General features: G+C 38.6%; 1 protein-coding gene across 8 annotated transcripts in view; it reads left to right on the forward strand.

The window, feature by feature from the left end:
• RGS7 (regulator of G protein signaling 7) overlaps positions 1–22,939 on the forward strand; it is a 265,953-nt gene that overhangs the window by 225,761 nt on the left and 17,253 nt on the right. For 4 of the 8 annotated variants that reach the window (XM_035900247.1, XM_035900250.1, XM_035900251.1 and 1 more), the window contains 3 exons: positions 7,600–7,786; positions 11,099–11,188; positions 13,273–13,347. In XM_035900247.1, coding sequence (XP_035756140.1) covers positions 7,600–7,786; positions 11,099–11,188; positions 13,273–13,347 — 352 coding nt within the window. Of the gene's footprint in view, positions 1–7,599; positions 7,787–11,098; positions 11,189–12,409; positions 12,464–13,272; positions 13,348–22,522; positions 22,682–22,939 lie in introns of those variants that run through there. The other 4 variants (XM_035900246.1, XM_035900249.1, XM_035900245.1 and 1 more) reach the window with 3 other exon arrangements.

The following is a 22,939-nucleotide window of genomic DNA, read 5'->3' on the forward strand; positions in this document are numbered from 1 at the left end:
ACACATTATTCTCTTTATTCCACCTTCTTGTCAGATGTCATCTATATCACTTCCTATTCACCAATAGCATAAGACGTATAAAATCCTATTTGTATGCACTCAAACTCATAACAATTCTAAATTACTTTTTTTTTCTATGCTAGTTCTCACTCTGAAGTGGTGCAGCATAGACATTCATACAAGACTTACATTTATGTAGCATCTTACAAGAGGCATTTAGCATTTTGTGGTGTTGATTCATAAATGCTGAGTAATTGAACAGACCTCCTTGTTAACTTGTCAGCAGAATAATTGGAGATGGACTTCTCTAAGTTGCTGACCATGTTTGTATTCAAACATTGAATTTTGCATCACAAATGTATATTAGATACTCTAGATCTTATGATATTTTCCAACTGATTTGTTTGTCTCTACCCCTATGGAAATTCAGCCTGACCTGTATGTGTATGTTGGTGACACATACACTTTATTAGCCTGACACTTCATCAGTGACAGATACAGACTTTTTTAAATTAAAAAAACTCCAAGTGGTAAAATGAAATTATTAAAATCAGAATAATACCAAGAAAAGGAAAGGAGATTTTTTTTTTATTTAAAGAGCATCCTGGTAATTCCTTATGCAAAGCAGCTGTTCAGACATGAACCTATCCAGCCCAGTGTGTGCTGCAATTTCCATGCATTTCTGTGATTAATTTGTCTCTCTGCCAACTAGACTGTTGCCCACATAATACCTAGCTCTTTCCCCTAATCCTGTTTACAACACTAACCACAAGCAAACTGCAAGTGACTGATCCAAAAAAATTCCCTAGAGAAATTTCTTCAGAGCTGATTCCTTGACATACTATCTACTCTTCTGTCTCTCTATCTAGATCCTCATATTCGCGCTACAGAATATAATATCTGAGCAACAGTGAATATGAGCTTAAAGGCTGTTCCTGGGAAGGATCAGGCAGGGGATCAAATTTGCACTGAAAAGGTGCTATCTGTGATGATTAACTGAAGGAAAACTGTCTCACAGGCTCAGAATTATGTTTATGAATTCTCTGTGGGGAAATCAATCCACCATTAGGCTCACACCGTAAAGTCAGGTGAGAGAGCATGAATTTGTAAAGCATGTTGTGTATGGGAGTCAAAATGTATCAGATCTCAGTATCAGAAATGAAAAGTTTGATTATTTCAAAAATTACTTCTGAATAAACCTTAAATTTAAAAGACCACCAATTTCTTTGCTGACCTGTTAACCCTGCTTTGGCAATTTGGTTGTTTGGGGTGGGTTTTTTGGATTTGATGGCCACCTTGAGAAAAAGATTTATTTCCATCCACGTCTTCCTGCTGCAACAAAGCAAACTCAAGTCAGTAGCTGGCTCTTGTCCTTTTACAGGTCTAATCATGATAAAATTTACAACAAGCGCCATTAATCCTGCAGTGGGATAGACAGCTGGGACCCTGGATTCAAGCTACCAAACAGTACACAGGATACAGCAGGGAACTGCAGACACTACAGAGAGATTCAGCATTAGGTGGTTAGAAGTCTTATACCTCACTTCGGTGAAGCAAATGCCAAAAAGGCAAAATGATAACTCTATCAGATATACTGTTTCTATTCAAGTATCATTATCTTATGTAGCTAAAAGTCCCAGTGTTACTGTTTCATTAACTTGGATTGAGAGTGTCTAAACTGGTTGAGAATCTCATTCTTAGTGGATATAGATCCCATTTTAAGAAAGAGAACAGGGATGAAGACGCTTGATCCATGAGTTAAAACTAAGAACTGTGCAATGATTAGGAATGCAACCAGGTTTCAGCTTCTTACTCTGTACCTCTGTCCTTTTTTTCTTTGCCTGTAAATTGGGATTAATTTTGCTCTCTAAAGGGTTGTTGTAAAGCACAGCAAAGGAATAAATCTGTCTAAGCAGTTCTGTCAGTGTGGCAGCTTCATTACAGTGTGATTGCAGCTTGCTAACACCCAGGCTGGACTCTGCGTTCACCTAACGCAGGCTATTATTTGTAATCTCTTGTTATCATGCAGATTTTTTTGAGGGATCACTTTACATGCTGCTCACTGGACAGAACAAACAGCTAAAATAACACATGATTTGGGTAATAGATTTATAAAATTCTCACTGCCTATTACAAAAATGGTGACTGTTGTTTAAAATTCACAAGACTTGAGTTTGAACATGATCCAATAGTACTGAGCTTGGTCACAAGGCTGTCCAAGCACTGAAAAAGGACTTTTCCAAGAGAGTGACATAATGAAATAAGTTTTCCTGTAATGTGGCACCTGGAGACCTAATTTCTTCCATCCCTGTAGAAAATTGCCATTCCTCTCCATATCCTTCCTTTGTCTATACTGCTGCAGAATTCTATGGAAAGCTAATATTCATGTCCTGACTCTGTGTTTTGTCCCATGTGGTTGTTTTGTAGGAATGGCAGCCTGTAAAGATCTAAATGGTTTCAGGCCTGCAAGTTTGAAAGCCTATTATGCAGTATTGCAGTAAGTGTGATCTCCAAGGCAATGCTAAGACTGCAAAAGCTTCCTAGGTTTGTGAAGGGAGAGTGGTGACAGGACATCTTCCATGATGCACGGAAGGAAAAACTGCTGGACCCCTTGCCCCTTCATCCTCATTTATTAGCTTCCATAATGTGTGAGTAAATAGGTAAAAGAGGCTCTGAGTTCTGGTTGTCCAGAAAAAGAAGAGAGGGATTGAGGAGTTAGCTAGATTTAGATGTTTTCTCTCGATAAATTGTCTCTGACCATCCCCCTGCAAGCTGAGATTTTGCGAGATGTTTATTTTGGACTCATCCATTTTAGTTGTTGTAGAAATGTTCTGTACTGGAGATAGAGGCTTCAATTATGCCCTGTAGAAAAAAATAAATAAAACCCCACATATACACTATTAAAAATTTGCAGTGTTGCCTCCAAACTTTTTCAACCAAAGTGCTTAATTTTATGTTTAACTTACTTCAGTGGTTGTGGTTATTCTTTTAATAACACCATAACAGTGCTTTTACTAGAGAAGAGGGAAAAAGGGGCAAGAGGTTAAGTTTTCTTTTTAATCGAGCCTGTTTTACTTTCACTTTTTTCGCTCTTTACTTCTGGTCACCACTCTTGATGACTTTAAATGCAAGACATTTCTGTCTACACTGATGTTGAAGGAAAGAGTTCTGCATGTTACAAAATATGAAGATTGATTAACTGTCCTTAATGTCTGTCCTGCAAGTCTGAAAAGAAATGTTGGTAATGACACTTCCGCACACAGTGTGGGCACTGGTAATGTTTATCCTTCACACTGTTGATTATGAGACCCTGTTTTGTGTGCTAATAACATGACCAAAATTTAATCCTCAAGGCTGAAATTGCCTGTGCTTTATTCCTCATTCAGACTCAAGCTGACTCCAAGTCCCAGCAATGTTGCCATTTCTGCAGATTAGATGAGAAGGGACTCGATGCAAGACTGCAGGGATCTGGGGGTACTGGTCGACAGCTGAGTGCCCAGGTGGCCAAGAAGGCCAGCAGCATCCTGGCTCGTATTGGAAATAGTGTGACCAGCAGGACCAGGGAAGTCATCCTTCCCCTGTACTTGGCACTGCTGAGGCTGCACTTCGAATACTGTTTTCAGTTTTGGGCCCCTCACTACAAAAAGGACACTGAGGCACTGGAGTGTGTCCAGAGAAGGTCAACAGAGTTGGTGGGGGGTCTGGAGCACCAGTCTTATGAACAGTGACTGAGGGAACTGGGGTTGTTTACTCTGGAGAAGAGGAGGCTGAGGGGAGACCTGATCGCCCTCTACAACTACCTGAAAGGAGGTTGTAGTAAGGTGGAAGGAAATGGCCTGAAGTTGTGCCAGGGGAGGTTCAGATTAGATATTAGGAAAAATGTCTTCACTGGAAGGGTTATCAGGCACTGGAACCATCCCTGGAGGTATTTAAAAGACAGGTAGATGAGGTGCTTAGGGACATGGTTTAGTCGTGGACAGGTATGGTTGGACTTGATGATCTTAAAGGTCTTTTCCAACCAAATTGTTCTATGATTTTCTCTGTCATTTTCTTGAAGGTCTTCAGCACTACTGTGTCTTGAACTTGAAGTTGTACTCGGCAAGAATGTGGACTCTAGGAATCGGAGAGTAGTCTTTCCTGCGCCTAGAAAAATGTTAGCTGATTTTCTCCATGGAATTTTTTAAGGTTTTTATTTGCTTTTGCTGAAAATGCTGAAAAGTCTGTCCTCTGACCTGTTGTGTCACATGCTCTGGGTGCAAAGCCCAAGTAATTCCCACTTCGCTGTCTCCACGCTCTGCCTAAACCTCACACATTCTGTGGAGAATCACTGCAGCTTTTCTCTTACTCTGTGTTCCTATGTGCTAAATTTATCTGATTAGCTTGATCTGGGATCTGCTGATGGTTGTATCTGACATTTAGGTCAGTTAATGGGACCGAATCCATGTTGCAGCTGTGCTATTTATCTGGCAAGGCCACCCTTACTTTGAAAGTAATCCAGCTGGAGGACGTAATCCCCAGATGTCTTGCAACATGTGTCTTACGGTGTCATGTGGCTGGATGTATGACTGTCATATGCTATACACTCTCACTCAGCTATATGTCTGGCATGTGACCCTGCATGTGGCAGCCCAAATGCTGGGACAGAAGACAGCAGTGAGGTTTACACCCAGCTATTCATGTCTCTCTGTTCAAATGGTACTGAGCACCTTCTAGAGAAGGTCTCCATGGCAAAAGCTAAACCTCCACCAACAGAAGATACAGAGTTTCATGCAAAGGGCAGAGAGCCTGAGCTCTAGTTCTTTCCACGAAGTAGCACTAAGTCTGTGTATACCGTTGTCCAGAAAATGCTGTTGGGTTCCCCCTCTCCTGCCCAGGCACATATTTAATGTTGTGCACTGCATGCTGTGTGCTAAAGGAGTCTTCCCCTTCTCTGGTCACAGTGCATGAGGCAGTGAGTTGTAAAAGGGGACAGGGAGCTCTCTTGATTTGAGACCCTGTGCTGAAGTCTTGCAGACTCCAACTTCATCTGTGCTACTGGTTGCCATGGGATATTCAGAAAATTTATTTTTGAAAATGCAAGAGGTGGCAGCCTTATTTTTCACATTTCCTAACTTTGCATATTTGACTCTAACTCTCTGTGGAAGGAGGGCAAGCATTTTTTCTTGGAAGATCAGAAAGTCAATTAAAATGTTAAAATGTGTGTTGGCTGTGAAGTAAGCACCCTAGACATAACATACCACAGAAATCAGCCTTTTCTTCCCAGTTTTACAGAGGTTTCTATATTTAGAACATCACATGTTCAATAGGGGTTTTGAATGCTAATGTTAGAAGGGTAAAATAAGATTAATCTGTCAAAGAGCTGGTGTTCAGCCTGTAAGGATGTGTCTATACAACCTGACTATTCAATGCTGAATATTTCCTCAAAAAAGTTAAATTTATCTCCCATCTATTTCCTCATAATTGAGTATAACCTACTATAGGGAAACAGTTTACTTGCAAAAGAAAATAGCATCCTAAGGCATGTTTATGGTGACTACCAGAAGTATTGGCGGTGATATAATGGAACAAACAGGAATGTGACAGCTTTGAGCTAGATCCTCAGGATGTCTGCAGGGTGATAGAAAATGTGTGTTTACAAAGAACATCCTTCCCTTTAATTTTTCTATTCCTTCCCTGACTTCGATACACATGAGTAATCAGTCAGTCCCAGAAGATGCATTTGAAGGGGTTAGCACTGCAGGATGTATGCTTTTAAATGCAAATACCGAAAGCAGCTTAAGGAAACCAAAGTAGGTTGCCCAAATTTGTCAGTGTGAACTGAATTAGAGTTTGTGAGTTGTGCAGTTTTTAAACTTGAGTTATGAGGCCTCTATTCTTACTGCATTGCCATCAGATTCTCAGGATACGTCCCCAGGCTCTGTGCAGATCTGTCTTCAATTCACATTACAGTTCATAGAGATAAGTGATGCTACCCAGAATTTTTGAAATTGGAGTTCTTCTGTTGGCTCAGACTCCCTTTGTGACCTTGGAGAAACCACTCTACATTATTACATTATTAATATATTTGCAGAACTGGAACAACATTACTTCTCTGTCTCTTGGAGAATCTTAGGGGATCAATAGACAGAAAGATTGTGCTTAAATACTATGGAAATTGAAAGGTGTAGAAATACCTATAATGGTCATCTCAGTAGAGTGAAGCTCACTAGAGAGAAGTGACCATAATGGCTTTCAAACAATGAGCATGAGCTCCTTCCATCTGTGCTACAAAGGAGTTTCAAAACAGGACTATGAAGGACTAATTGTTTCCTTGGAAGGCAAAACATCTCAAGTGAAGAATGTCTTATAGGAGGAATACTGTAAGGTTTCCTTTGTTACGCTTTACTATCCTCTCTTAAGAGTTGTTGCAATAACTATATTAGAATTTGGATTGAGGGTGGTATTGTTTTGCTTTCTTTGGTGGTCTGAATACAGTTCCTCTGTTCCTCGCCCCTATCTGATCCCTGTTTAACTAAGCTAAGAGAGCTCAGTTTGATCTCTCAGTGTAAGCGGGTAGAACCACATTTTAAAGGTGCACCCAAATTATTTGTCAGCTTTGTAAAATCCAATTTATTTCAGAGTTAACTTGCTTTAAGGTTCAGCTTCTCTATTTCATAGGCTCAGTTGTGTCAAAACAATAATGAAAAGTTGTGATGGTATATATTGCATATTTAACAAAGTCAAACTCTAGTTGAGCTCTCGGGGTGGTGGGAGGGGGGAATTTAGTGGTCTGCGCCATGTCTAAGCATGGGATCCTCGTTGAATTTAGAATTATTTGGGTAGTGAGAGAAACTGGACACCCATAGAAGAAAGAATAAAACAATCATAATAGCAAATGAAAAGTGATTAGCAAAGCTTATAGCTAGCTAGCTGTGATCACAAAGTGTTCAAGAACTTAGTGATCCTGCTCCAGACAGAGTGAGCATGAACTGACCTGCACTGTATGTAGCTGCCCAATGTTGGTTTGCTCAGCAGCAGAAAAGAAGAGAGAATGGGTACTTCCATTCAGCTTTTTAGTAAAAATATACATAGAAGTACAACACTGAAGAAATAAATTAATTTATAGCAAGCAAAACAAATGTGTTTTCCAGTTTATACATGATTTGAGAAGTAATAGTACAAAATTAGTTACACGGTATAATTATAGTTTAGCAGGACTCAGAGAGATTCATGTAGATAGCAAGAACATAAGTTCTTATTAGCTCTTGAAGGAATGTCAAAAAGCAATAGGTTTATAAGCAATATAAGCCCTTGTGGTTCATTGTGAAATGAAATCTCAGTTTAATTCCAGTTAAATGGAAACCTTCCCATAAGCAAGTTACCCATACATAAGTAATGAAGAATTTCCTACCCATCTCATGAAAAGTCTTGTAATAATTGCTTCTTAAGGTGGATTGATTGCCCAAGACAGTATCCCAGAATGCTGAACCCAACATAAAATCACAGATTTTTATTTTAGCATGCTTTAGATGAAAACTTCAGGTTTTTAAGAGCAAAGAAGAGTGTGAGCACTTAATGATTATACTGAATTGGAATTCAAGATGCTATATTGTACCGTAGGTTCTGGTTAGCAGTAGAAGACTTGAAGAAGAGGCCTATCCGTGAAGTTCCTGCCCGCGTCCAAGAAATCTGGCACGAATTTCTTGCTCCAGGTGCACCCAGCGCTATAAATCTAGATTCAAAAAGTTATGACAAAACCACTCAGAATGTAAAGGACCCTGGAAGATACACATTTGAAGACGCTCAGGTCAGTTTGCAATCAGAAATAGAATATTGGCTAGTGAAATCAATATTAAAAAATTAAATATATTTGCAAATTAAATGGTAATCCTCTGTTTCTTAAAATGCCATTTTGGCAACGCAAATAGGTAATATTCTTTCTTTCATGAAGCCTAGGTACTACTAAAGCTCTTCATGAAACTTCTGTGCTTGGTATAGAGTCTTCAAGTGGGCTTCAAATAGAGTAAAGCATATAGTGCAGTAAAAATGATATTTTCTTGTTCCTGTTATCTTAATTTTCTTATTCAGTTACATTAAGAGAAAAGCTTCCCCCCCACACATACACATTGACTTCTAGTTCTCAAGTTCTCTGAAATACTTCCCTTGATACAGGCCCCATGTCTGTTCTCTCAATGCATGTCCAAAAGTGTTGTTATCATTTATAGGAGTCACAGATTCCCATCATGAAAAGAATATGACCCGCGTGAGAAAAAACCATTTTGTAACAACTTGTGTGGAAGTATCATATTTCACAGACATTCTATATTCTATACTTTATTAAACTACTATCTACAGAACACTGGGCAGAGATCCTAAAGATCTGCTCTTCAGTAATCAGTATTACAGCAGTAAAGAACAGTCTGTAAATGTCTTATTTGGCTTTTGGGGGTCTGATTTAGTCACAGTTTGAATATCATCATCAAAACGTATTTTTGACCAGAGCTAGATTTGTGAAAATACTTATATTTTTGAGATTGGAAGAAAAAGTTAAAAAACCAAAATGATAAAGTACAAATCTTGGTTTTCCTCAGAAGAAGAAAAAAAAAAAAACTCCTATATTGAACGTGACACTAGATATGACTTATAACTTAATATTTCATCTTTGCAGACTTCTAAGAAAAACAATAGAAAATAATTGGATTCACAGTAAAAGTAGTAGAACCAGTACCATTCTCCCTTTTTTATTAGCAGCCTAGTGATGAAAATTTAATTATTAATGCAAAGTGAAATGGTGTCAAAAGGAGAGATTGAGATCATATCCCTGCAGAATTTCCTACAGCTTGATTATTAGGTCATCATCTTGGGAGTCAGGAGATGCTGCTGCAAGTCCCACAAAAGAGAGAAGGGAATTGAATCAGGGCTTTCTACTTTTTGAGAAAGTGCCTCTGACCTAAATAGAAGGGGGAATAATTCTACCACCTTTGCATTTTGCTGTTATGAGAATAGCAACCTTTGTTGCAACAATACAGTTTTCATTAGACACTCGGTCATACCCACTGTTTTGAAGTATTCTGTATTAAGCCAAACAATTTTTGCTTGCATCTGCTGACCACCTGGAGATTTAGGAATGCAGCACACCGCAAAGACTAAGTTGCACAAATAAACAATCTAGTAAGGTTTAAGGTTTCAAGAAAATATGTATTTACAGTTGAGTCAGGACAAATAAATTCCTTGCCAGTATCCATTTTTTTTTTTTTAAAGGGGTGTAAAATCTCAATACCATTTTACTTCCAGATCTCTCTTCTCTTTTTCTTCTCTCTCCTCCCCCCCTTTTTTCCTTCATTTATGAAATAAGGGGAGTATTCAGTCTTTATGCAAGTAGGACTTTTCCCCCTGTCAAACCTCTGCTTATTTTATCCAGTTCAACATAAAACTTGAACTTGGAAGCCTCCATTTATCTGGGAGAAGGGGGCAGACTGTACCTGCGGTGTTCTGACTTGAAGTTTTAGGACCTTTACAGAGTGCCCCACCTGCAGCTGCAGGGTTTTGTCAGGAGTAAGGCTCTGCCTCTGCCACAGGTTCTTTGTGGCCTGCCAGTTGGGAAAGAGACAATGTAGAAGTCATTCTGGCAGTCAGCAGGTCATTTAATTGTGGTTAAAAATGTTTTGAAAAGCATTTCTGGACTTGAAAGGTGGCACCACAGAACTCTGTGTCAAATGAGGGTGATACAGAAATAAAAATAGACCGATTGTGCTGAATAACATCCAGCCTTAATTCCTGACTAATATGAACATTAACAATACTAACACAGCCTAATTTATTCTTGCTTTTATAGGGTTGGGTTTTGCACAGAAATAACATTTTAGTGTCCATCACCATTGATATGTACAACAGGAGCAGAGTCCTTTCTGCTCTGTTGACTGCATTGGCTACTTTTGTAGAAACTGAGTAGAATAAAAATTCTCCAAATGAACCAGCCTAAGTTCTGAATATACACCAGAATTTCTCTGCTTAGTGCAAGAAATACAATGAAAAGCACTTAAAATAATTTGTAGATTTTCTAATACAACAAAAATTAAAAATCAGCTCTAATTTTTACCTTGTCATAATTTTGAAGCAACGTGGTTTGCTGCTTTTTCCTATTCACTAATTTTATGCAGTACCAAGCTGAGAAACAGTATTTACTTTACAGTTTTTTTGCTGTTTCCTGATTGCTGTGCTACAAGTTTCCTATAGTAAAAGGTAGGTTTGGAATAAAAAATAAACCAAAAATAGCTAACGCAAATTTTTTTAAAATATGTTTTGAGAGTATATCCTATTCTGATTGTTTTTTCTACAAATCTCTTTCCTAACATTATAATTAGAACTAGAATTATAAAGTGACCTACATCATACATTTTTAGTTTTTCATATTTTACAGAAATGAGAATGCTCCAAGAAGAAAAGTTCTCTAAACTCCCTCTATCATTTGTTTTCTGGATAAGGGTTTCCAAATTTTCATATGCCTCTGAAGAATAAATATCTTGGAAATTAGATTAGCCTGGAACTGTTTTTCAATTTACATATGTATTTTCCTTTTTATATTGTCAGCTGAATAGCAGACTAAACATCTGTCAAAGGATGTTTTCAAGAGTAGCCAGGGGATATCCTCCCTAACTTAAGCACTGATTTGTGGTGATGAATTAGAAACCTAGTACTGTTTCCCAGTCTATGAAGTCAGAAAAGCTTCTCCAGAAACTGGGAAGGATGAGGAAGGATCCACAGGTCCTGATTTTGTCACTTAGCTAGGCTGACCGATGTAGGGGAGGTTTGAAACTGGGCCTTAGGCTAGAGCTTTGTTATAAATTCTTAGAAAAATAATTCTGTAGTAGAAATAGGGACTATAAATTGAAGAAAGGTGTGTTGTGTCCTTTACACATTACAAATAGGTGGGATTTCTGCTTTACGAATAGAGAGCAATTCAGCCTTAGCTTCAGGACTGCAACCTGCAATCCCATAAGACTTTCTATTCAAAATAGTGCTAGCTGGTATACATTCCACCACTAAAACATATACGACTGCCTCCCATTTTATGTATGTCATCTTTTATGGGAGTAACAGCTCCTTCTTTCCCTTTCAGGAGCACATTTACAAACTGATGAAAAGTGATTCTTATCCTCGTTTTATACGATCCAGTGCCTACCAGGAGCTGCTACAGGCCAAGAAAAAGGTATTGGTCCATCTTGCCTTTGTCTTGCCACTGTGCAAAGCAGTGGTTATGTTTGCAACAATACTCAGTCTTCTCTCCCCTGTGCCAGTGCAACTGGATATCTGGTAGGTGACCAGCTTGGCGTGTTTGGAGGGTCACATACACACAGGAGTTCAATATACATATATGTGTATATATCCTGCATGCGGGCATGTTTCAATAAGTTAATCTAGCAAAACTTATTTTTATTTTTACATCCCATATTGTACTGTTTTCTCTGTTATGAAGCACCTTAAATTGAAAAGTGCTTTACAAATACATTAAAAAAATAAAATAAAATCCCAGAAGAATAGTCTTTCATGTTTGCAAGTTTGCTTATGTAATAATTGTTGTTCTCTTTATTCCATGTATAAAAGCTACAGAATGTGTTTAGAAACAATCTTATTCATATGAATAACTTCCTAATTTCAACTATAAATATAGGGGCTTCTAGGAATCCAACTTGAAAGACTGATCATGTCACACTTCAACAAACAGAGGCTCATGTCTTGATATGTAATATATGCTTAGAAAAGTCCAGATTGTGGAATGAGTTCTGAATAGACACAGCCCAGAGTATGTGGAGCAGCTTGTGCAATGCAGATTTATATAATGATACATCATTTTATTAGTGGGGTCTAAATAGTAATCTCCTAGAATCAGCTGGGAGCCCTGTGCCCTGCAAAATCAGGGCCATGATCATTACCGGAACAAGGTAGTTATTAACACCATAGCATTCTGTTGTTTATAATGACAACCTAAAATTATATGAAAGTACTGTGTGATTTTGTTTTTTGTTCAAATATTGATTTCTGAAGATCCAATATAGAGAGAGATGTTGAAAATACCAGAAAGCTACAACTGTCCGTGTGAAGTCCTTAAGTTTGTGAATGTCAGTTCATTAACACAAGATGTGCACTTCATTATTTCTTTTTATTTTCAGTTTTTCTTTTAAATCAAACCAGTTTGATCTCCATGAAAAATTATTTTTGTCAAATACTATATCTGCTTTGCCCATTCCCTGTTTTGCAGAGTCCCATTACAACTTCATACCTGTGTTTGCTTCCTGATTTATACAAACTTTGTTTTGCAGTCCATTGTTTCATCAATCTTTCTTTTCTACTCCATTTTTTCTTGCTTTTCTTTTCCCCCTCCTTTTTCTTTGTGGTTTTTTTTTTTTATTTTTTTTATTTTAAATTTAAGTTGGAAAACACTCTGGATCGTCGAACATCTTTTGAGAAATTCACACGCAATGTGGTAAGTTTGTTGCCTCGGAAGACTAGTAAACCTGATGGGACATCCTTTTCCCCTCCCCCTCACTGATCCCTACTTTCCTGTTTTGCTTCTCTTTAACTTGACAGTTAAAAGTGTATTCATCACAGTTTGTGAATTTTCCTAGGAATGACAGCTTTATAATGTGCTTTCATTACAACCCTGCCTCCCTAGTCCCTTTCCCACTGACCTCAATAATCACACATGGAGGAATGAACCTTTGGGTGCCATGCTTTTTGCATTAGGAAGCATGAAATTATTCACTTTTTTTTTTTTTTTTTTTTTTTTTTTTTAGTAAAGAATCTGTGAAAAGCTGCTTGATGTTGTTCCTTTTTCTGGTGCCTCCCAAAATACTAAGTCTAACACAGTTTGAATGCATTGGATTTTCTTCCTTTTGCCTTTTTATTTTATTAAAAAAGAGTTTGGTCCTTTTTTGTTTTTTTTTTAATTGAGCACAGAGAAAGATAATAATTTCCCCATCTTCCTTAATGTCTAGCACAGCTTCTTCAGGACCAAAGAATTCATGCTGATGATGTGCAAGGGTTTGATTGGGGTTTCATTTTGATAATGGAATACAAGAACTGATTTTTTTAATACAAAATTTTCAAAAGCTATTTCATTAAGGTAAAAAAATGAAGGCTGGTAAAGTTGCTATGGGCATTCTCTTGCCACCTGCCAAAAGATCCACTGATTTCCTGATATGTGGGTTTCTTTTTACTTATCCAGTTTCTTTGGATTTTTTTTTAGTATTGTGAAAGTTCAAACTAAAGCATTCAACGCATTTATTTTTGTAGGGCAGAAACATCCCTATTTTCCCATGCCATAAAAACTGTACACCAACACTGAGGGCGAGCACTAACCTGTTATGAAAAGAGGTAGAAAGATCTTGGATTATACTCAAGTTTGTCTGCATTGTCTGTTGAATTGTGCAGGTGACGCTGCTGTGTGTGCGTGTGCGTCTGTGGCTTTTTCTGTAACCTGGTTAGTGGAGCTGTGTGCATTTGAAATTAAAAATATGAGAGCTTTCAGCAAAGATCATGGTTTTTGTTTTTCAGTTTCTAGGGAAGGAGAAGCAGTTCTCAGAAACTGCCTCCGTTATAATGAGGCTAAAGAGTACTTCCTCATGTATTTAAAAAAAAAAAAATATGTATTTCCACACCCTTTCTAGTAATCAAAAAAAGAACAGTGAAAGAACAAAGTTTTGTGAGGCTGTGGGAATATCTCACATATCAAAACAAAACTGTAATTCTTTAACTACTTTCTTATAGGTAAAGGCTTCCTGTAATATGCTTTGAATCCACTGTAATCAGGAAGAAATTTGGATTCAATGGGACAAAGTCAGTAAAGGACACTAAAAAGTAAATAAACAGCCACAAAGGAAACTATCCCAATGTTTGAAACAAAAACCCCTATATTTTGCATGGTGGTGTTGCCATAGCATGTTGCAGTGTGATTTGTGTGTTGTCTAAGCAGGTTGATCTATAAAACCACATTGTAAATGATAACATTATACATGATAATTACATGATGATTCCATAGGAAGTTCCATAATAATAAAAGAGCCTATGTTAATAAAAGAGAATGTAGAGAGTAGGGAGTACATCTGGGACCTCCGAGAGCCAGGCTTTTTCCCAGTGACAGTGCCTGGCAAACTGCAATAATTCATGGGAGTTTAAACAGCCCACAGATCAGGAATTAGTTATGGTAACTAGTATGCAAATGGATGGCCATAAGAAGAGAAACAGCAAGCTGCAGACAGGTGTGAGAATACAGCACAAAAAGGGAAAAAGTAAAGACAGGCTGGGAGGCACTCCGATGACTCTCTGATAATCCCTCTCAGAGCAGTGTTACTGATGAACCAGCGGTTCTGTGCACAAACACTGGAGCTTTATGCCCTGCAGGCATGCCCGATTTTCACTGTGCTAATCTCAGGGCAGAAGCAGTAGAATAGCAGGATACAGAGATGCAAGGCAGGCCTAATAAACCAGCTGTGAGCTAGAAATGGGAACAAGGATTTCTAGATGTGAAGCGTTAGTACTTCTTCAGTAGCGGAGGGCAATTCTTTTTTCATGGAGCAAGCTATAAAATAAAAACTGTGGTTTTGCTTTTCCTCAAACTACTACCTGTGAATCTGGGTGGAGTCTGTCAAGTTGGGTCAGGTATGAAAGTAAAACATGTCACTGCTAGATTGATATTCTCTATCAGATCAGCAGCTCTGAGGCTTGCAAATTAATCCAGAATGTCAAGATAGTCAAGCACAAACTTTTTCTCCAAGACGACTGAATTCACATCTCCCACTGCCCCAGGACCCCTTACCATCAGGCATTCTTGTTCTTCCATTCTTATTCTCGCTTTTGATGAGTTTATACTATGCAATTATCTACCTTGGTACAGTGGTTCTAACCAGCAAGGGTGAGGGAAACATTTCTCAGAATATCCTACAGTGATTAACTTGTTCAACTGTGAAGCGAGGGACTGTGGTATAAAGGTGTTCTGATTAATACAGAAAATAGGTGTGAAACAGGTCTACAACCTGGATAAGCGCTGTCATCTCGGAATGATTTGGGAAGGTGAAAAATACAGTTTCTTTTCTCCTCTGATGGTTTAGAAAATCTAGACTAATTTTCATTGGTTTTTTTTCTCACTTATATCAAAGTGGGTTTGTATTAAACTAAATTAGACTTCAGTTTTTTCCATTTGAAGTGTTTAAAAAAAAAAAAAAACAACAGTAACCTTGGCTATGTCTAGGGACTGAACCTGAGAAGATGACCTTGTAATTCATAACCTGATTTGCTAAGACAGAGACTATAAGAGGCTCCTGATCAGTGATGATTGAAAGTGGGTTATACTTGCTACAGAAAGCATTTGTTAAACTAGAAAGTTTAGAAACTTTGTAAGGGCAATCCCTCTGTACTTTTCCTTGAATTATGTGGAAATAACCTAAGATAATGAGTCGTTATTCTAGTCTGATGGGGAAAAAAATAAAAGTGGAGCTATGTACACAAAAAACCCCTAGGTTCAGCTCTGCTTTCCTTTGACATTGGAGAGTTTTCTTTCCAGAAAGCTTTCAATAAGTCGGTGCACTTTATGAAAGCCTTAAAAGCTCAGCTTAAAAACATTGGCTATTTAGCTTGCTCTGTAGATTTTATAGTGCAAAATTGCTAATGCCTTTGGCAGTCTGCAACAGACAACATGAATAGTGTTAGAAACAGTCCTGCATTCACGTTCGATATAGGTAAAACAACAGCAAACTGTTATTTGCTGTATGTAATCTTTATTACCGAAAACCTTACAGTTTGCCTCTGAGTAGTAAGCACAGCTACTCTTGGTTTGCCTCACATATTCGCAGTGCCAGGTATGGTGTGAAATGCAGTGCACATACATGTCAGCACTACTGGGGTGATACCACTGGATACGCGCATTGCCGCTAGCAACCACAAGTGTCACAGCTCTGACTGGGAGGCTGGGGGAGAGGTGGTGCCATCATGGTCTGTGCTCCCCCCTGGCCAGCCCAGCCCCTCTGCTTTCTCTTTGGGAATAATTGAGGTCTAGTCACCCGCAGCTTCCCAAGGAGGTGAGAAGGGAAGCTAAAGGCTTCAGTCAGGGAGCAGGAAAATCTCATTGTAAGTAGTAGAGAGGAGGAAATAAACTGTTTCTGAGCCATTTAAAAATTGAAATTAATTTGAGGAATTTACATGGGGCAAAAAAATACATTATTTAAAAAAAATTAAATAAATAAAGCAGGAAACTTCCTCTACCTCAAGTACTAACATATACATTGCAGAGAAAGACAAGTGAATATGCACTGATAATGTTGATGGGAGCAAAGAGGTCCTTTAAGGATTACTTTTGTCTTTAATTTCTCCTGTGCACGTGGGCTTTGCGACAGTGGCAGACTGATATTCTGAGCAGGACACCTTTGTGAGCTCTAGCCAGCTGGTCAGCTGTGATCACCACTCTGGAGGCCTGAAATGAAGGGATCTCATTTACAGCAGAGTGGGTTAATTTCATTTCCACCCCGTGCAAATTTTCTTGTCTCATCAGGAACCAAGTTAGCAGGGCAAGAAGGTGCAGGCTTCCTCCTCAGAGCTGCCAGGGGGGAGGGGAGGGGAGATACTCCATCATCACTTGTTGGTGTCATGGTTTCAGGCACCATTGACAGCGTTAGAGTTTTATCTGTTGCTGCCCAGTTGTAGAGAAGGCAACAAAAGTGCGCTTGTTGCAAATTTATGATGTTTTATGACAATACAGCCAGAACAAAACAGACCAAACTCAGTTCATATACTAAACCAGAGAGCCATCAGATGATAATTATCTTCACTTATAACCTCATAAACTAGACACCGTTAAATAACTCTGAGTTTAAAATCATTATCTCTTAAATTACCCACACCCTTTCCAGCTGTCATCTCCCACTTAGCTGGAAGAACTTGCTTGCCAGTAGCCTTTGATGTTTCCCCCGCCAGACTACTAGCATCAGACCATTTCATGCATGAGATGAGAAATGTGAAGGCCATTGAACACAGAATGTTTTCACAGTGGCTGAGTCCAATGTCACTTAACATCATATAGCAAATGATGGTCTACAAATGGAAATTAAAACTCTTAAAAATAGCTTCTTCAGTTTTTATAAGTGGGAGATAGACTTTCTAGATGCTTAAACCAATGGAAAGTCTTGCCATGTTAAAATCCTTTTATTGATAATTTATCAATTTAATTTTTTCATCAAGAAATTTTTCTATATGAGCAGGTAAAACTTGTTATGTACACAATAGCTCTACTGTGCCAGACAAGCACATTTTTCTTGAGCATTGCATTATGAACGAACTTGAGTGCCCTATCAGCTGTGGGATCTCATGTTCAATGCATAGTCACAGAAGAAATCCTGATTATACTTTTGAAATTTACTTGCAGGTTATTCCTAAAACTTAAAATGAAGAAATAGCTAGTCAGAAAGAATCACAAAGCTTCTTGTTTGAAAAATACAGAACAATAAGAAAAATAATAAGTAGTTGTACTTAGAAATGAGGGCTTTTGCTCTTTGGGAAAGAGATGACTTACTGATGTTTGACTAAAAAGAACCAATGAAATAATTAAAATTTTTAGTTTGGCATAGTAGGAGTCCAAAAATCTGGTTTTAGGTTAAGGAATGATGCCCAGGCTAATGAAGAAAAAAAGAGCATCTGTAGGACACACCCGTGAGGACTGGGCTCCTTGTCCTGTTCTGCACTGATGGGAGCTAAGCTGCTGGACTCTGTGATGGAAGAGAAGAGCTGAGTAGCAGCACTTGCATCGCCAGGTTCATCTAAGGGAGGAGCCAGCATGTACCATTCAGGTATTAGGCCAGTGTCTGCCAGCTGACAAACACTTACCTGAGTCTTAAGCTATTTGCAGGAATGAGAATGGCAGACGTATAGAAGCCTGAGGGGTCAGGCCTAAGACAAACATACTAAAAATATTTGTATAGTGCATTGGTGCCTTGGAAGATCTTATGTGTTACCCCACACTTCAGATGGTTATTCAAGGTCAAACTACCCCATCTGGCAAGACTTTGTAGGTTAATCACAAATGACAGCAGCTCATCAGTAACTGTAAAGATTAGCATGAAAAGAGAAAGAAATTGGGAGTGTCACATGATTTGAAATGAGCCAAACTAGGAATGCAGTTGTCCAGCCACTGCCTCCCATCTATGGAGCACTCCAGGAAAGGGTACAGCCCTAGTGAGAAATGAACAGAGGACTGCAAATCCCCACAACAGGCAGAAGGATTTTCCTACACATGCAACCACTTAACACTGCAGCTGTGCTGGCAACTCGTGCCCCAAATTCAGTAAATGCTAACCTCCTCCCCTTCCTCACGTTTCTGAAAGAAAATTACACCTGCACCAGTGGCTGAGAGCAGCATCTTGTGCTGGAAGCTGAAGCAGCATCCTGACCCCCTGAGCAGTGCTAAAGCAATTCCCCTGTGCTAGAGGAGTGAGGGCTGCCTAATCTTGGAAAGAGACATACTGTTTCTGCTCCTGTGCCTCTCCAGATGTGCTTCTGTCAGGGGCTGTTTATAGACCGGCTCTGTGTGCGGTGCTGCAATGTCACTTGGGAGCTTTCCCTGCTGATGCCGGCAGAGCTGCCGGCGTGCTGCAGGTGTGCCACACATGAGCAGATGGGGAATGGTGAGAGCAAGGAGGATCGATTCTTACTCTGCATCTCATTTTGCTCACAGCAGGTTTCACACTGTTTCACTGTTACACCCGGGCAGATGTGTGGAATTCTCATTTCTAGTTCTACCAGTATCAGTCCCAGGGAGCAGCATCTGTGCTGGCAATAATAAAGAAACTTGAAAAAGGAGCCACTAGGGTTGCTTAGCAGAAAGGAAGAGAATTAATCTTCTAAAAAGAAAAGACTTGATCTTCCTCTGCCATACATTTCAGCTCCAGCCCCTATATAAATTTCATACTGATTTCATAGAAGCCACATATGTACTGACATGTTGCTGACTTGGTTGCCAGATTACTTGAGGTATTAGTGTCATGGTGCATAAATAGGTCAGTCAGCACCTTTGTATTTAGCAGCTCATAAATCTGCACATGATTTTGTGATTTTCCCCCTAAATTCTCTAAAAGTTAATACACCAAGGTAGGGATGTGAACACTGAGGCCAATTGATTTCATATTCTTAGATGTATTTGCTTACTCCAGCTGCTGTGCTGCCTCCTCATACTCTGACTGTCTTGTCAGGGTATGTGCGGGGCTTTCATTTTGGCTTCTGTATTATTAGTAAAATTGTTAAATAGTTTCAAATCATATGTCCAAAGTGCACCAATACAGCCAAAAGTCCTAATCACTGTTTAGAATTCAGCCATATCCTTCTAAATGTTGATGGCAAGAATATGCTGAAAATATTAAGGGTCTCCATTTCATTATTCAGACGAACACCTACTACTACTTCTAACTTTTTTTCCCATTGCTCTTTAATCTCATTAGCACAGGAAACATTTTCCTATATGTGATGACTCATGCTACACCTCTCAAAACTGGCCTGTTAGATGTAGTTTCCCAAATCAAAATGTGGCTTATGGAAATGCTGTTAACATTGTATCTGAAAGAAAGAGCTGGGCTCAGCTCTTAAATTATGACCCACATGGGATGATCCTTACATCAGTCTGTAAATTGAGTAACTCTGGAAATCTCCTTAAAGTGATAATTATTAAACCCTACTGTACAGAGCTAAAGTAGAAGTATACTCTGAAATAGAGTTTGAAAGAAATATTCTATAAACTGGAAAATAACAAATCCCTGCAGATCTGAATGAGAAGGTGGGATAATTCTGTATTTGGGGCTGCTTTGGATTCTGCCTATTAAAAGCTTATTTTCCCAACCAGAGAACTGAGTGTGATTTAGAAAAAACATGAAAGAAGATCTCTTAAGGAGGGTGTATCTTCTAATTTGCCACTTTTCCAGCTATAAGATAAATTAGAAATACTAATACCTGGAAAAAGAGCATACGTTACTGTTGTCCAGATGGAGACTTTGTATCTCCAGGAAGTGTAATGTTCTCTGAGGCAGGGAGGGGAGGAAGAAGAGAGGACCACCCAGAGAAATCCTGATCTCTGTAGGGCTTAGGTGAAAAAAGTATCCAAAGACCAGAAATATCCAGGGAGCAAGTGATGGAGAATACAGAAAAAATTTGTCATGACAGCTCACCGTGTCTATAGGGGAAAATTCAAATAATATATAGAATGAGATTATACAAGTCTGATCAACTAACAACTAGTTTTTTGCCTGCTTTGGGGTCAAAACTTCCTAGTTTATGTGATATCAAAATTCATTCCTGAGATGCTAGAATCTGGTTATGGTTCATTTATGTAAATTCCAGGGAATTTACAACTCCTAAATAATCAACTGTTGCAGATAAGAATATAGCATTATTTCACAGATCTTATCCCACAACAAGAGCTCATGTGTCTTTCCAGTGTGGTGTTGAGCAAATTGTTTTAATAACTAATAGAGAGCTCCTGGTTTAATTGTTTTAATCAACTGATTTATGCAGTTCAGTACTCAAACATATTTACAGAATTAGCCAGGCCTGTAGACCTGTAAAATTAAGCACAAAAAATTTCATTGAAGGCAAACATGAGCATATGCTCAATGTTTTCCAACATAGGCTGACAATCATGAATCGCCTAACAAAACACTTAATTCTGGACACGCTGTTTTAAATAGTATTCCAGTGTCACCCAGTTGTTGAGACTTTTTTGACTATTTAAAAAGAAAGAAGTCTTACTGTAACAGCTTACATTAGAGGAAAACATAATTTCAGGCTTAACAAGTGTCAAGAAGCTTTGAATTTCATGTGGGTAGAAAGAAACAGAGTTAAAGCCAGAAACAGGGATGAGAGCATGCCAGGAGGGACACTTTCCATGTTTAGAAGAAGCGAATATTATGTCAGGCGATATGGTGAACCTGATGGATGAGCCATCTAACCCAACACTGCAGATCATGAGTTCCCTTCAAAATTATATTGTCGGGGAAATATACATCCAAATTTGTTCAACTTGTACTTGAGAGCACAAAGAATAAGAGAGGTATTCTTTCTTTTGTGAAGACCCACTCTGATAAACATGCTCAAAACCAACTTGCAGGTCCCTGTGAGCATAATTTTAGTCGATAATGACAATGGATATTAAATTGTGTAATTTCACTGAGTTATAATACAGCAGATGACTTAACAACTCATGGATACAGCAGAATAAGTTCATTTACTGTTTACTGCAGAAAATTTACCATCTCTACATAGTTACAGTATTTCTTACTGTAGTCTCCTTGAAACCAGTTTGATTTTTGAGTTGTGCACTTAAAATGAACAATACAATAAATGTAAGTATTAAATACCTAACTGGAGAGTTAGACAGAGCCACTTTCTATTTAATGTTTTATGATCTATTTGTGTTACATTATCAGGGTATGCCTGTGGTATTTTGAAGAGTGATGTAAGCTTGCTGTGCCAGCTCTGCATCTGTTTGATCAGAGCCACGGTAGGATGGCCCTAGGAGAGCTAACCCCTTTTATGTGGCCTTAGGTGAGCTAATTCCAGTTATGTGGTTTCATGGCTTTTTTCCGGCTCTGATAAAGCTCAAATCTGCCTGAAATACATCATGGTGACATATGCTACACCATCCTCTTCAGGATGTAGTAGACCTAACTCTTGAGAGACAGTCATTATACCTCATGAACAGAACTTGCTAAAAAACTGAAACCACATTCTTGCAACAGGAGAAACGATGAGGAAAATAATGAAGTGGAAATCCAAACACCTTCGAAGCAGTGTCACGCAGTCACATGTGATATACCTGACCAATGTTCTTTACAAATAGTAAATACAGTCTCAGCATACCAATAGCTGTGTTCATGAAAAAGCTGCTTTCCTGCCTATATGCAATCCACCTCTTACTTTCTTACCTTAACTGTAAAGTAGCTTTTTGTCTCCTGTGACAGAGCTACTGCAGTTTGCACATTCATCTTCATAGCACAAGGCATTCTGGCTTGTCGTTGCCTCCTTCAAGTTCTGGGTATGACTGACACCAAAGACTTCATCTTTAGTTTCTCATCAGCCAAACACAATCTCATTCTGAAATGGCCTTTATGTTTGCTGGCTTTTTCTGTGAAACAATCTGGCTGGCTGGCAGCGCAGGTGTTTAAGCGTAAGGGCTTCCTGTGGTTTAAGATTTGACAGACTCCAGTTGGTACCCCTAGTTATTTGACAGTGATGTGGCAACGCTAAGTGGTTGCTGATGAACAGGTCTGCAGTGATCATGCCTCTGTTTTCTGTTTTTGTTTTTTGTTTTTATCTTTTCCTCAGGGGAAATCGCTCACATCAAAGAGGTTAACCAGTCTAGTGCAGTCCTACTAAAAGGATCACCTTGTAGCATGGAAGCAGACTCAAATCATTATACATACTTTGTAGCTCACTGATTGCCTGACTCAGAGGACAGTAGAACAAGATGTTGCATGAGCAAGGACCTGACTTGTTTTCTTTTGTGTATACTAAGGCATTACAGACTCCGAGGGACTCTCTAGCCTTTCGATGCCTCCATTTCGAAAACTGTCTGCTCACTTCCTCCTTCATATCAAGCTGGATCTGTGTCTTTTTATTTTCTGCAAGCTCAAGTACAGTGAAAAAAAAGCTTCTGCTAGGCACAGTTTATTAAAAAAATACGTCAATCAAAAACTGGAAGAAATGTAAAAAATGCATATATTAATAAATATACATATGGCATCACATTTATTGCACAATAAATTAGCACAGAAGGTTTCATTTCACTGATGTATTCACATTGAGAAAGAAAGCCTGTGTCTTTGTCTGTTGTCTGTATATTCTCTGTTAATGTTTCTTGCATTTATTTTTATACCATATTTAAAAAAGAACACCTTTTACTCCAGATGTATTAAAGTTGATCCTTTCTCTG

The sequence above is a fragment of the Egretta garzetta genome, unplaced genomic scaffold (genome assembly GCF_000687185.1).
Source record: "Egretta garzetta isolate BGI_Z169 unplaced genomic scaffold, ASM68718v1 scaffold248, whole genome shotgun sequence".
NCBI classification, from domain to species: Eukaryota; Metazoa; Chordata; class Aves; order Pelecaniformes; family Ardeidae; genus Egretta; species Egretta garzetta.